The 14,468-nt window shown below is 57.1% G+C and overlaps 4 protein-coding genes across 4 annotated transcripts; 2 read left to right on the forward strand and 2 right to left on the reverse strand.

The window, feature by feature from the left end:
- Positions 1–966: 966 nt before the first annotated feature.
- Positions 967–3,880, reverse strand: H6S33_012291 (uncharacterized protein; the record flags this gene model as incomplete). Its single annotated transcript, XM_044844092.1, has 3 exons — positions 967–2,041; positions 2,099–3,291; positions 3,380–3,880. 3 exons carry the CDS (start codon positions 3,878–3,880, stop codon positions 967–969), a joined length of 2,769 nt encoding a protein of 922 aa, XP_044694940.1.
- An 829-nt stretch (positions 3,881–4,709) lies between these two features.
- H6S33_012292 (uncharacterized protein) lies at positions 4,710–5,798 on the forward strand (the record flags this gene model as incomplete). The annotated part of the gene is made up of 2 exons (XM_044844094.1): positions 4,710–4,969; positions 5,045–5,798. 2 exons carry the CDS (start codon positions 4,710–4,712, stop codon positions 5,796–5,798), a joined length of 1,014 nt encoding a protein of 337 aa, XP_044694941.1.
- A 378-nt stretch (positions 5,799–6,176) lies between these two features.
- On the reverse strand, positions 6,177–6,502 carry H6S33_012293 (uncharacterized protein; the record flags this gene model as incomplete). Its single annotated transcript, XM_044844095.1, has 2 exons — positions 6,177–6,398; positions 6,473–6,502. The coding sequence occupies 2 exons, from the start codon at positions 6,500–6,502 to the stop codon at positions 6,177–6,179; spliced, it is 252 nt and encodes an 83-aa protein (XP_044694942.1).
- Positions 6,503–8,269: 1,767 nt separating this feature from the next.
- On the forward strand, positions 8,270–14,240 carry H6S33_012294 (uncharacterized protein; the record flags this gene model as incomplete). The annotated part of the gene is made up of 7 exons (XM_044844096.1): positions 8,270–8,350; positions 8,441–8,650; positions 8,723–9,501; positions 9,568–12,811; positions 12,872–13,079; positions 13,154–13,458; positions 13,515–14,240. 7 exons carry the CDS (start codon positions 8,270–8,272, stop codon positions 14,238–14,240), a joined length of 5,553 nt encoding a protein of 1,850 aa, XP_044694943.1.
- Between the last annotated feature and the right edge of the window lie 228 nt (positions 14,241–14,468).

A 14,468-nucleotide genomic window follows, 5' to 3' on the forward strand; every position in this document is an offset into this window, starting at 1 on the left:
TTATTTTACTACATACATGTAGAGTCGACTGTATGCTTCAGGGCATTGCTTTATATAAGCGTAGCGCAGCTCCAGTATGGTACTGTGTTTCTGCGACCTATCCCGCGGCCGGTTGTCCCAATGAGTCATAGCCGCAACATGCTTCGAGTGATATTCCATGAATGTTTCCACATTCAAAACGGCACTAGCCCGAATCGAACGCACCGACCTCGACAATGAATGTCATACCCACCAAACCCGCACACCAAACCCACCAAACCAAAAAAAATTATTCAGAGCCAATAAACGAAGTCGGCCTTTGCTCCGATCCGTATATGCATACGCCCACCACAGCTTCGCACCCGCTATATATGCACCAGGCTCTCGACTATTCTCCGCTCTACTGTAGAGGAATCCAGTAGTCTGCGGCGAGAATATATACTCACATGCCTGACGGTACAAACCGCAGCTAGTGTTGGACACGAGCCGGATCAAGACGAACCTGGCCTGGAGCTCGATCGAGCTGGCTTGGATTGTGAGAATAAAGGCCCCCTGCAGGCGTTCGAACCCAGGTAGTTTAAGTAGGCTAGCTCGGGCTTGCATTATCATAGTTCAAAAATAGTCATCTCGATTGAGTTCTCATTCCTAAGGGCCCATTCTACATAGGGGTCTATCTTGATCGTATATCTCATTTGCCATTATGGTCTTGATATCAGCGCGGTCCAGAATCGGGCTTTTCCAATCGTGGGTCGAGCGCGTAGTAGGGGCGAGTGGGCGAGTTAAGAATATTCAACTGCCGTGGCCATATATGCCCGGATATAGTTGCAAGATAGCGGAATAAATAGCCAGTGGGACCTTCTAGTCACCCTGGAGGTTGGGGTAGTTTTTTGGATTACCGGGATGAATGGGATGGGGTAGTTCTTTTCATATCACTACAATCATGTCTATATCTACACCTCTATCTACACCCCCCCCCATCTCTACCCCCTACTTCCCCACCACAAAATTCACCACCCTCCCCCCTCCCGCCACCACACTCTTCACCACCCTCTTCCCCGCAACCCACCGTCCCCCCTCCCTAGTCTCCAAAAACCTCTCCAAAACATACTCCGCCGCCCCCTCCCCCGCCATCCTCGCCGCCTCCACCTCCATCACAAGCCTCACCTTCCCATCCACCTGCACCGCACACCTCACCCTCTCCTCCAGCACCCCATCCAACGCCGCAGCATCAACGACCGGCCACCCCCGCCGCAACACCGGCGCCGCCCCCGGCCGCAGCACCGCCCAGCACTCGCTCGCAAACGCCGGCGTGACGGGCGCCATCATGTGCAGCAGCACTTCGAGCGCCTTATACCGCACGCCCACACCAACCTCCCCGCCGGGCTTCAGCGCGTGTAGGGTATTCGTCAGCTTCGTCAGCGTACTGATGACCGTATTCAGCGCATACGTCTCTGCGAACGACGCCGTCACCTCCCGCAGCGCGCTCTGCACCTCCCTCCACAGCCGCTTCTCCGCCGCCATCTCTGCCACCACCGCCGCATCCGGATCACCCGGCACCCCGTCAGTAGCAGTAGCGCAGACGAGCCCCCACACGCGCCCAAACCACCGCTGGATGCCCACAATCCTGTGCTCGTCCCACTCCAGCACGTCCTCGACGGCCGCCTGGAAGAGCACATGCGCCCTCGTTGCGTCCGCGCCGTACCGCGCGATGGTGGCGGCGGGGTCGACGCCGTTGTGCTTGCTCTTCGACATCTTCTCGTAGGTTACGAGGGGCGACAGGTTGTCAGTGCCGGCGATGGTGCCGTCGGCGGCCAGGTCTGACGGCGTGAGGAATTTGCCCGTGGACGGGTGCGTGTAGGTGCGGCCGTGGACCATGCCCTGCGTGATGAGCTTGCGGAAGGGTTCGGCGGCGTTGGCGGCGCCGCCGCCGGTGGGCCAGTGGCCGGAGGCGTGCAGGAACTTGGCGATGAAGCGGGAGTAGAGGAGGTGCAGGATTGCGTGTTCGACGCCGCCGATGTAGAGGTCGACGGGGAGGAGGGAGGTGGATTCCTTAGAGAACAGTCTGCGGCGGGGGGGTTAGTAGGTGGGGTATGGGTGAGAGGGGGTGAGGGGGGGGTACTCTTTCTCGTTATGCGGGTCCACAAAGCGCATGTAATACCAGCTACTATCCACAAACGTATCCATCGTATCCGTATCCCTCTTCGCCTCCCCGCCACAGCTGGGACAACTAGTATTCACCCACTCCTCCACCGCCGCCAACGGACTCCCGCCCCTCCCCTTGACATCCACGCCCTCCGGCAGCCGCACGGGTAGGTCCTCCTCCCGCACTGGCACAACCCCGCACGCACCACAATGCACCATCGGGATCGGCGTCCCCCAGTACCGCTGCCGACTCACCAGCCAATCCCTCAGCCGCCACTGCGTCTTCTCATTCGCCCACTGCTCCCCTAACTTCTCCACAATGGCCTTCTGCGCCTCGTCCGAGGCCATACCAGCAAACTCACCGCAGTCCCCCGACAGGACGCCGTGCGCCGTAAACACCACCGCAGGCGCAGCAGCGCCCGCCGGCGGGAGGATAACAGTCTTGACCCCTTCCCCTGGACAATTCTGCGCCCAGAACGCCGCATCGCGGACATCGTGGCCGGGCACACCCATGACCGCGCCCTCGCCATACCCCTCAAGGACATACTCGGCCGCAAACACTGGCAGCGGCGGCGCCTGCGGGAGGAGCGGGTTCGTTGCCGTTACGCCGGGGAGGCGGAACCCATGCTTTGCTTTCCCGTCCGGCGAGGCGGCCTTGCTCTCCTCGGCGGCCTTCACGAACTGCGCCAGCGCCGCGTTGCCCGCGGCGAGGCGCTGCACGAGCGGGTGCGAGGTGGAGAGTGCCAGGTATTGCGCGCCGTGCAGCGTGTCCGCCCTCGTGGTAAACACCTGCACCGTCTCTGTCTGCGCTGCGCCGTCGACCGTGACCGGGAAGCGGATCTCTGCGCCGCGGCTGCGGCCGATCCAATTCTTCTGCTGCGCGCGGACCCTTTCTGGCCACAGATCCTTGAGGATCTCGAGGTCGTCCAGCAGCGCGTCTTGGTAGGCGGTGATCTTGAGGAACCACTGCTTCAGCAGCTTCTGCTCGACGAGGGCGCCGGAGCGCCACGAGTGGCCGCTGGCAGAGACTTGTTCGTTGGCCAGCACGGTCTGGTCGACGGGGTCCCAGTTGACGAGCGACTCGGCGCGGTAGGCGAGGCCTGCGGCGTGCAGCTTTAGGAAGAGGCGCTGCGTGTGCGTGTAGTAGTCTGGGCTGCACGTCGTGAGTTCCTACCACAATCACCGCCGTCAGCCCACCCACTCGTGAAGGGGGAAGGGGAGAAGGGGGGGGGGGGGGGGGAAAGGTAGGCATACATACTCTCCCCCAATCAAACGCCACGCCCATGCCCTCAAACTGCGTCTTCATGGCCGCAATGTTCTGCTCCGTCCAGCGGCGGGCGTCGACGCCGCGCTCGATGGCCGCGTTCTCGGCGGGCAGGCCGAAGGCGTCCCAGCCCATGGGGTGCAGCACGTGGCGGCCGCGCATGCGGTGGAAGCGCGAGAGCGTGTCGGAGATGGTGTAGACGCGCAGGTGGCCCATGTGCAGCGTGCCCGAGGGGTATGGGAACATGGAGAGGATGTAGAAGCTTTGCTTGTCCGAGGTGGTGGGGGGAGGTGGGGGAGGGTGCTGCAGGTGGGAGCGCCATTTGGCGTCGAGGGCGGGGAAGTCGAGTTTTGGTGTGTTGGCCCGGGTGGTGTTGGGGCGGTGGAGGAGCGGGGGGAGGGCTGTAAGTGTAGGAAGGCGGGCTCGGGGGTGTTGCAGGCAGCGCAGCGCTGGGCGCGGGGCCGCGAGGAGACTGAAGGGGAGGCGGCCGCCCATCTGTACTCTTTCTCTCTCAGTCCTGTATCGCAATTGCGCACTCGACAGACGTGGGCGGGCGTATCTCCACCGTTCTTCAGTGCCGGTGGTGCAATTGCAGTTGCGGTTCAAGTGTGTCTGTCTGTCTGTCTGTCTGTGTGTCTGTCTGTCTGTCTGTGGGTTAGGTGATCCGCATGCAGCACACCCCGCTGTCTTGGCGCTGCGGCTCTGCACCGGGCGAGTGACGGTCTGTGATGCCCCAGTCTCCAGTCTTCAGTCTACAAAGCACAACGCAGATAGGGGCATATCGATCTGATTGCAGTTGGATCTCCCCCTCTCTTCTCGTCCCAACATCCCCAGCATCCCATCCCATCCTGTGCACTGGTTAGGCGCGCGGCACACATCCCATCCCACCAGCCAACCAGCCAACCAGGCAGTGACAGTGACAGTGACAGTGACAGTGACAGTGACAGCTGGGTAATTGCGCAATTCCAGACTCCCTCCCTCGATCAGCCATGACCTGGGGTGTGAGGGTGTGTGCCTGCGCCTGTGCCTGTGCCTGTGCCTGTGCCTGTGAGTGCGAGATTTGTGATGCGAGATTTGTGATGCGAGATTTGTGTGATCTGAGATAGGGCAACACGCACGGGAAATGGGAAAAACTCGCTTATCGTGGTGCGACCGACCCGACCGGTGGCCTGCCAAGGACGATCTCCCTCTCGCCTTCAGGCACCGACCGAGCGACCTCTGACAAGGCCAGGCCAGGCAAGACAAGAATAGAGCATCTACATTCCCCGGGGACCGAAGCTATATACATAGAGTCTACCTAACCCCCCCCCCCTTTCAATTCGCCATGCCGCGCCTCCCCCCCCACCTCCTCCACCGCGCCCGCGCCCACAACCCCCTCCTCCCGCTCCTCCTCCCCGAGTGCCGCGACCCCGCCTCCGCCCTCTCCGAGCTCCGCTGGCTGCGCGCCCACGCCCACGCCACCGCCCAGCCCCTGCGCCCGCTGTGCGAGCGCCGCCGCCGCGGTGAGCCCCTCCAGTACATCCTCGGCACGCAGCCGTTCGGCGCCCTCGAGATCCTGTGTCGGCGGGGGGTGCTCATCCCACGGTCTGCCTCTTCCCCCCCAATTCCCCCCCCCCCCCCTCTCACTACCTTAGGCCTCTGTTGACACAGCACATGCAGACAAGAGACAGAAGACCTGATCCACCGCCTCGCCGCCCGCCTGACCCACACCCACACCCACACCCACACCCACACCCCCCCCGCGCACCGCCCCCTCCGCATCCTCGACCTCTGCACCGGCACCGGCTGCATCCCCCTCCTCCTCCACTCCCTCCTCCCCTCCTCCTCCATCCTAGCAATCGACATCTCCCCGGTCGCCGTGGCCCTGTCCCGCCGCAACCTCGCCCACAACATCGCCCTCGGCGCGCTCCCGCCCGCCGCCGCACACAGTGTTGCGTTCCGGGTCGGCGACGTGCTGGATGTGCCGGGTCTGCTGGGGGCTGTGAGGGCGCATTTCGGCGGGGAGGAGGGGGAGGGGAGGGGGGTGGTGGACGTGGTGGTCGCTAACCCGCCGTATGTTTCGGCGCGGGGGTTCGATGTGGAGACGGCGCGGTCGGTGAGGAGGTATGAGCCGCGGCTTGCGCTGGTGCCGCGGGGTGGTGAGTGGGAGGGGGATGGGGGTGGGGATGGGTTTTATCCGGTTGTGGGGAGGGTGGCGGGGGAGTTGGGGGCGGGGGTGGTGGCGGTGGAGGTGGGGGGGTGGGCGCAGGCGGGGAGGGTGAGGGGTGTCTGGGAGGGGGAGGGGGAGGGGTGGGAGGTGGAGGTGTGGGCGGATTATGCGGAGAGGGGACGGGGCGTGGTGGCGTGGAGAGGGGAGTGGGGGGGTGGGTGGGAGGCGGAGGTGCAGAGTGGGGAGGTGGAGAGGATGAATTGAGGTTTGTTTTGTGAGTGATATATGTGATTGTGAGTGATTGAGTGAGTGAGTGACTTGTACCTACAGCTGCGGACGTGAAGTGAATTGTGCACAAAGACCTTTGAGTGACATGCCTGACTAGACTGGGATATGACCGAAGAACAAGCAAGCAGAGTAAGCTGGAAATAGAACGGAAAAAGAAAAGAAAAGAAAAAGTATCATTCCGATCCCACTACTGTACACCCATCCAAGCATAAGAACTACATGTAGCTAGCTACCCCCTCCCCCGCCCTGCCACCACCTGCATAAAAGCTTGTTACTTCCCCATAGCTCCCACAATCATTGGCCCCCCACATCCCCCCCCCCCCCAAACCACCTCCCCCATCCCAAACACCCACACTACCTCCCCACCCTCACATCCCCCTCCCCCTCCTCATCACTATCGTCCCTAAACCCCTCCTCCAGCGCGCCCGCCTCCGCGCCATCGTCCGGCAGCATCACGCGCCCGCCGCTGCGGCCCGCGAACAGCGTCTGCAGCGGGATGCTCTGCAGGATGGGCCGCAGCGCGATGCGGTACGCGATGAAGAGGATGGTCGCGCAGGTTAGTGTGAGCAGCGAGGTCTGTTTTGTGTTAGTGGGCGGACAGTGGGGAGGGGGGAGGGGAGGGGGGAGGGGAGGGGGGGGGGGGGGGGTACGGTGATGAAGTTGGCGACGGTGCCGGCCATCTTGTTTATTTAGGTGGGCTGGGCGGTGGGGGTGTGGTAATTTAAGATCACGGTGCGGTAGCCTGGGAGTGAGTGAGTGTTTGGGTCTTGGGATTGTTTGTTTGTTTGTGTTCTTCACAGAGCAGAGTAGATTAGAGCTTCGGTGAGCTCGAAACAGGTAGGTAAGTAAGGTCGTCCGGCAGGTAGAGTAGATAGAATAGCACGTAAAGTCACATCATGCACCACCCTAACCTAAACTCAAACCCACGCGTCCCCCAGCTGAAACCTGAGACATGTGGCGATACCCTTGTGACGGACGGACAAGCCTGCCTTACAAAGCATCCAAGAAGATCCATATGCTACTCTAGTCGCTAAGCGCCCTGGGCCCAGGTAGTCCACAGTAGGGAAGGTAGGTAGAGTAGGTAGAGTAAAGAAAGGCACATGGAGGTAGGTGCATACCGTTACTTCTCGAGAAATCCACTATCCCCGCTTCGTTAAATCTTAATTCCGGGCGAGGAAAAGTGTGCATCTGCACGAGTCCGCGAAGTTTGATGCTTGGTCCGGACTTGCCACATACTAAATACGGGGATAGTGGATTATTCGAGAACTAACGGTGCTCTAGAGTACGGTGGTCTGTACTCAACACTCTCTCTAAGCGAGCGAGCGCGACCTTTCAATAGCTAGCTAGCTGCTTCTGGCGCAGATTAGGGGGGGGTAGTAGGGTGCTCTGCTCTCGGATCTATCGTTGTATTTTTAGGTCATGACTTTGATGTTCTTGTGTAGGTACGTCCGCACGGAAGGGGGTGTGAAAGATTTTTTTTTTTAACACCTTCATCTTGTGCCCGTCCAATCAGGCAGGCAGGCAGGCAAGTAAGTGTAATAAGTAGGCAGTCTTTTGTTGCTCGGTGGGTTGTGGTTGTGGTGCCTGCGGCAACGGATTTGCAGTCGAGACTGAAGACTGGTAGTGGATACATCCACATGTCCACTGGCCCCCCCCCCTACAGCAGCCAGCCAGCCAGCCAGCCAGTGAGGAGATCTACCTAGCTAGAGGATATCGAGAAACTTACGCTCGCTCATCAAAACCCGTTCGAGAAACGTTAGATACCTACCAGCTTGTTTTTGTATCGCCATCCAGCTAGCCAGCCGCCTATAGCCGCGTGCACCAATCACGACCACACCGACCGCTACCACCGCCGACCGACCGCTGACCGCTAGCGACTTTCTTTAATCGGAGGGGCTGTTTTTGTGGACAAGGTGGGGAGGTCTCAGGGGAAAAGGAAAAAAAAAAAAAAAAAGAACGGAAACCGAGAAATCAAGGTCAAAAACAAAGATCACACAGAGGGACGGTTCGAAATAAAGTGCTTGCAGGAGGGGCAACAAGCTGCTGCTAGCTGCTTACTCTAGCTACTGCCAATACTGACAGACAGCCCTGAGGCTTGGAAAACCCCATTAACGAACAAGGGTCCTCAACTCAACTCGGGTCAGGGAGGGGGCTTTTTTTGATTCTATCTGGTCTTGTCACCCACACAACGTGCAACCCCCAACATCACCACCCACAACCACCTCTTTCACCTACAACAACCACAACACTCCTTCATCCCCCCCCCCCCCCCCCCCGCGCCACTTACCCATCAACACAAACCCACGCACAAAGGTAAACAAAAAAAAAAAAAAAAACTCCGCTCAGGGCGCGGATGTTAGACCACCAACGATCACCACCTCGATCCCACAGCGCGACAGCACCATCGCCATCCCCGGAGTTTTCCCAAACACCGACGCCCCCGACCCATGTCCAACAACTCCCATGCCGCTCCCCGCTCGTCGGGAGGCGGGAAGTCATCCATCTTCTCGCGGAGTAAGCTTCCAAAGGTAGCAACCTTCTCCAGCTCCTCAAAGGGCGGAGACCCATACCCCCCCATAGATCCGGACAGCTTAAAGAGCTCATCACGGGGAAGCAAGGGACCTCATCATTCGCGCCTGAGCTCAAAGGGCGACAACAACATGCGGGAGAGCCACCACTACACCGGCGAGCCGTCGCCCACGCACACGAACGGCTACTCGGCCGGCAATGTTTCCTCGATCTCGTACGATAGTGTGTCGGCGGATCTCAAAAGGCAGCCCATACCGATTGATCATAGTTTGAGGCCGGTGTCAAGGGGCGATGAACAGGTAACCCCCCATGCGCTGGGTAAGTTTGGCGATTTTCATCAGTACCCACAGGTTCACCCGTCGGTCGAACAGCAGCAGCAGCAGCAGCAGCAGCAGCAGTACTCGCATGGTTCAGGGCAGAGGCCGCAGCCATCTCATTACGAGTCATCGTCGTCCACGGCTACGCTCAACTCACAGCACCATCAACACCAGCAGGGATATGTAGCTTACAACGGCAGTTATCAGCCGCCGAGCCCTTATTCGAATTCAACGTTTTCCTCTCGCCCCCAGGATCCTCACAGTCAACACCAGCACCAGCACCAGCCGCAGCAGCAGCAGCAGCACCACCACTACCAGCAGCCGCAGCAACAGCAACAACAGTACTACGGTTCAAACGCGTCGGAATCTACGTATTCGCGCCCAGGTTCCGACCAGGCTTCAATATATTCCTCAATCTCATCGGCGACCCGGAATTCTATTGTGTCCATCGCTCCGAGCGTAGTCGACCATCTTATCCCGTCTCCGATGAACTTTAGCTCTGCGGATGGATTTGCACTGGAGCGCCCCCGAGACGATCGGGAGGTGGAGCGGATGTTTCAAGAACTGATGGAGAAGAGAGGCTTTTCAGGACTTCCGAAAGAGGCGCAACGCGGAATTATGGCTTATCCGACAAGTAAAAAGTGGATTTTGATCCACCAGGATAAACTTGCAGACTTCCAGGCGGATCAGAAGAGGAGGGCGGCGGCGCAGGCACAAGAGAGAGATCCGGACGAGGGCGGTCCGGAGTGGTATGTGAAGAAGATTCTGGACGGCACGATCAGCGCGAAGCAGCTCGGGAGTTTGAGTGTGTCTCTTCGGACACAACCTATTAGGTACGCCACCCGCCGGGATTTCGTTTTTATTTTGGTAGAGAGTGGCTAATGTTGCGGTGCTCCCAGTTGGGTCAAGAAATTCATTGAGGCCCAGGGACAGGTCGCTCTCACGACTGTTCTCCGGAGCATAAATAATCACACTGGAAAGAACGCCGCCGGATCCGATGCTATTCTCGATCGAGAATATGACATTGTGAAATGTTTAAAGGCGATTATGAACAGCATGTATGGCGCCGAGGACGCATTTAAGCACCACCACTGTGTTTCTGCGCTCACGGCGTCTCTCACCTCGCCCCGAGTGACAACCCGAAAGCTTGTCTCGGAGGTTTTAACCTTCTTGTGTCATTGGGAACGACCAATCGGTCACACCAGTGTCATTGCTGCGCTGGACCAGCTGAAAACCTACCAAGGAGAACATGGCAGGTTCGACTCCTGGCTCAGGATCGTCGAGGTTACTATCGACGGCCGAGGAAAGCTCGGGAGTCTTGTGGGTGCTAGTGAAGAGGTTCGGTCTGGAGGTATTGGAATGGAAAGTTTGCTCATGGAATATGCGCTCGCGACACTATTCTTGATCAATATCATTGCCACCGGCTGTGATGATCTCCATGCTCGTATTCACATCAGGGCACAGCTGAAGGCATGCGGGTTCCAGAGGATCTCGACAAAGATGCAAGGGTTCCAGTACGAACTCATCGACAAGCAGATCCAGAAGTACGAAGATGACGCCGCAACGGACTACGACGAGCTTATGGAAAGGGATGGAGGTAGTATGACAGATAGCATAGAGGGGGATCCAAAGGATCTCAACGACCCAGCTGCCATCGTAGATGCTATCATGACCAAGGTTCAGGGTTCTCAAGCGCAGGACTACTTTCTGTCTTCGCTGCAACATCTATTACTCATGCGGGACAACAACCATGAGGACCGACTGCGCATGTTCCAGCTTGTTGATTCTATATTAGGTTATGTCGTTATGGACCGGCGCCTGCCGGATATGGAATTGAAAGCGAGTCTGAACTTTTCGGTTCAGGCGCTTATGGACAAGCTGCATACAGATGCAGAGGCCCGCCATGCGCTAGAGCAGGCATCCGAGTATCGGCAGATTGCAGAGAACGCGATTGCCGAGCGAGATGCCATGAAGGAGCAGATTGCCATGGGCGCGGATGGACTAATTGCAAAACTACAGCAGCAGTTGGAGGAACAGACGCAGGTAATTGAGATTGGTAGACGGCAAATCATGGGGCTTACCGGAGAGCTGGAGGAGATCAAGCTCGCTCATGCTATGCAGATGCAAAAGAGTGAGCTGGAAACCAGAGAGCTGTATCTCATGCTCCGAGACTCCCAGGATGTAGCAGATGCCGCACACGCGGAGAAGGTCAAAAAGGCGAAGAAGGAAGGAAAGCCTATTCCAGAAGAGCTGAGCGTTGCCCAGATGAAGGGTATCATGGATAGGGAGAAGCTTATGATGAGGCTCGAGACGCAATTGGAGCGCAAGAAGACTGAGTTCAAGCTCGAGGGTAAGGTCTGGCAACAAGAAGTAGCGCCGAGTGATAGGTTGAGGGAGCTCCGGGAACGTATGGACGCCGTTCAACGAGAGGCCAGACAACTAGAACAGGAGCACTTTGAGGAGGCGAAAAAACAACGAATCGCCTCTGATAACTTCGGAGGTATTAATAGCGATGGCGTTTACCACACACCACTCGGGAGGAGGACTTCGTCAGCGCCTAATCTTGCCGAGAGGGAGAGAATGTTGAGAAAGGATGTTGAGCGGGAAGATGGAATTACGGAGGAGAGCGAGGGTGAGGAGAAGGAAGGAACCATTGGAGTTGCAAGAGCAGGAAGAGCAGGAATCATCACCCTTGGGAAGAGAGGAAAGAGACCTATGAGAGGAGGAAGACCTAAGATGCCGGCCGACCAGGCTACTAGATTGTTGGGCGAACTTAAGACTAGGGTTCGTAGGGATTCCGAAAGCGGTAACGACGGGGAGGGTGAATATGAAGACCCGGATGAGGATCCGGTTGCTGGAGAGGATGGGGTCTCCACCGGACGCTCGCGCTCTAGCACCGAGTCCGATTCTCCGAAGACGCCTGTGGACCTTGGCACTGCTGCAACGGGTGAGGAAGCCAAACTTGATGGACCTGCGGCGCCTGTTGTACTTATCCCAGGATTTGACACGAGGGCTCCTCCCCCGCCCCCACCGCCGCCAGGTATGCCAGGAGCCTTCCCCCTTATGGATGGGTTCAAGAACATTGCTCCTCCGCCCCCTCCGCCACCTCCGGGCATGGCTGGATTACCTGGGTTCAAGACCGACTCTCCCGCAGCACATCCGCCACCTTTTGGTATGCCAGGTTTCGGTACTAGTGCCCCACCACCCCCAGCACCTCCTATGCCAGGTTTCGGTACTAATGCTCCCCCTCCTCCGCCGCCGCCCCCGGGCACGGCTGGATTTACTAATGGTGCCCCCCCCCCTCCACCTCCTCCACTGCCAGGCTTCTCAGTTGGTGGGCCTCCACCCCCTCCACCCCCACCACCAGGTCCTGGGGGGTTCAAGATAGGAGGACCCCCACCACCACCCGGAATGCCTGGCATGCCTCCGCCGCCGCCTACGCCCATGGGTATGCTCTATGGCGGAGCAGCTGGTGCGCTGTTCACCGGTATGAGGCCGAAAAAGAAGCTGAAGCCCATGCATTGGGAGAAGCTGGATGGCGTGGAGTACACCATTTGGGCGAGCCGATTCGATAAGGACGCAATGTACGACGAGCTGAGCAAGAAGGGTATCTTGGAGGAAATGGAGCGCCTGTTTGCGTTTAAGGAGGCCAAGATATTGAAGAAATCCGCTGGTGCGGCCGAGAAGAAGAAGGAGTTCCTGGACTCGTCGATCGTCAAGGCTTTCCAGATTTCTCTGTCCAAATATGCCAATATTCCTGTTGACCAGCTTGTCAAAAAGATCCTGTCTTGCGACAAGGATATGCTTGATAACTCGGCAATCATGGACTTCTTGCTGAAGGACGAGCTTTGCATTATCTCTGATAACCTGTCGAAGAACTTGACGCCTTACAGCATCGACTGGACAGAACCAGATGCTGAGAAGCAGAAGCGAGAAGCTGATCCCAACGAGCTACGTAGAGAAGATCATATCTTCTTGGAGACGGCCTACAATTTGCACCACTACTGGAAGGGTAGGATAAGAGCCTTGGCGTTGACAAGAAGCTTGGATCCGGACTACACAGAGTTGCAAGGCAAGCTGCACCAGATCGTCAAGGTTGCAGACAAGGTCCGGGGCTCGAAGGCGTTCCACGGGGTGCTCAATGTAAGTTACTCTTTTTACTAAGTTTAAGGTTTGGCGCTAGTACTAATCCGTGTTTACTAGGTTATTTTGACGATGGGTAATTTCATGAACGATACCAATAAGCAAGCTTCTGGTTTCAAGCTTGGAACACTCTCCCGATTGGTTAATCTGAAGGATGATAAGAACCAAAGGTCTCTCATGGACTATATCGAGATGTCGATCCGTAACAAGTTCCCTGAATGGCAATCTTTCATGGATGACTTGCACGAATGTATCGCGCTAGAGAAAGGTTTGTATACAGTTGTTGAACCCCCGTATGTGCAAGTAAAAGAAGCCGTGACTGACGAAGCTGTGTAATAATAGCCGATGTGGATAACTTGATGCAGCAAGCAAAGAGGTTCATCGACAATATCCATAACATCCAGGCCTCTGTCGACGCCGGAAATCTCAGTGATCCGAAGAAATTCCATCCTCAGGATCGTGTCTTGCAGGTCGTATTACCGCTCTTGCCCGAGGCGAGAAAGAAGGCGGGATATCTTAAGGATCACTTGGATGCCATGACGAAGACGTACAATGACCTTCTTACGTATTATGGCGAGGACCCGGCGGATGAACAGTCGAGGAAGAGGTTCTTCAAAATGATTGCGGACTTCTTGAAGAATTACAGGGTAAGTTTTTGCCCTTTTCGCGGGAGATTTTGAGCGGGGTATTGATTCTGTGCTAGGCGTCAAACAACAAGAATTTGGAACTTGAGGACGATGAGAAACGACGAGAGAGGAGGATTAAAAACCAGCCCACGGTGCCGGGGGTCGGCATATGTCAACTTCCTCCCAACAAATCTGGTGCTATGGATGCGCTGCTTGAGAAGCTTAAGAAAGCCGGTCCAGCGGTTCGACAAAGACGCCGTGATCAGTACAAGGGCCGCAACGGCCGAACAGCGTCAGGTACACGAACAGTGTCTAGCCAGAGTATCCCTGGGGAACCTACATCTGGTGGAGAATCAGCATCACCTGAGATGCCCCTTACACCGATGACACTCCCAGTTATTGAGGCGACAGAGGAAGAAAACTCCTTAACATCCAGGTCGCAGGAGATATTAATGCGGTTACGTGAAGAGAACAGTGGTGATGGTGCAGCCAGTGGAACAGCTGGAAGTCTTCGTGTGCGAAGAAGAAGGGCCAGCGGAGACGATGTAAGAAGGGAGAGGAGGAGAAGACAAGGGAGCAACGTGTCGGCATCTGGCACAGATGCTGCTCTGGAGGGAGAGGATACAGAGAATCAGGATGAAATGATCGCAAAGGCGAAGTTAGCGTTGATGAACATGCGAAGAGGATCAGAGGCGGATGTAGAGGAGGATGCTGCGGCTGGAATGCCAACACCCACAACGATTGTATCGCCGCCGTCACCAAAGCTAGAAAAGGCAGAGCCAGTCGTTGCGGCACCTGAGTAGTGTACTTTTTTGGTCAAGGGTTTTGTGGTTTGGTTTTCCTTTCTGTTTCCCCCCGCTGGGGTTTATTTCTTTATCAGCCCTCGCCTCAAAGTGGGGGTAATTAATGGGTTTCTCGTTCTCTACGGGTCTGTGGTTTCTTTATGTTTTTTTTTCTGTGGGGGTTTCCTAAAGTTGTTTTTATTATCCCTATTCTTTCTGGTTCTTTGTATATGGAAATTTTTCTTTCCG

This window comes from Morchella sextelata (genome assembly GCF_020137385.1).
Source record: "Morchella sextelata strain SCLS chromosome Unknown scls_8, whole genome shotgun sequence".
NCBI classification, from domain to species: Eukaryota; Fungi; Ascomycota; class Pezizomycetes; order Pezizales; family Morchellaceae; genus Morchella; species Morchella sextelata.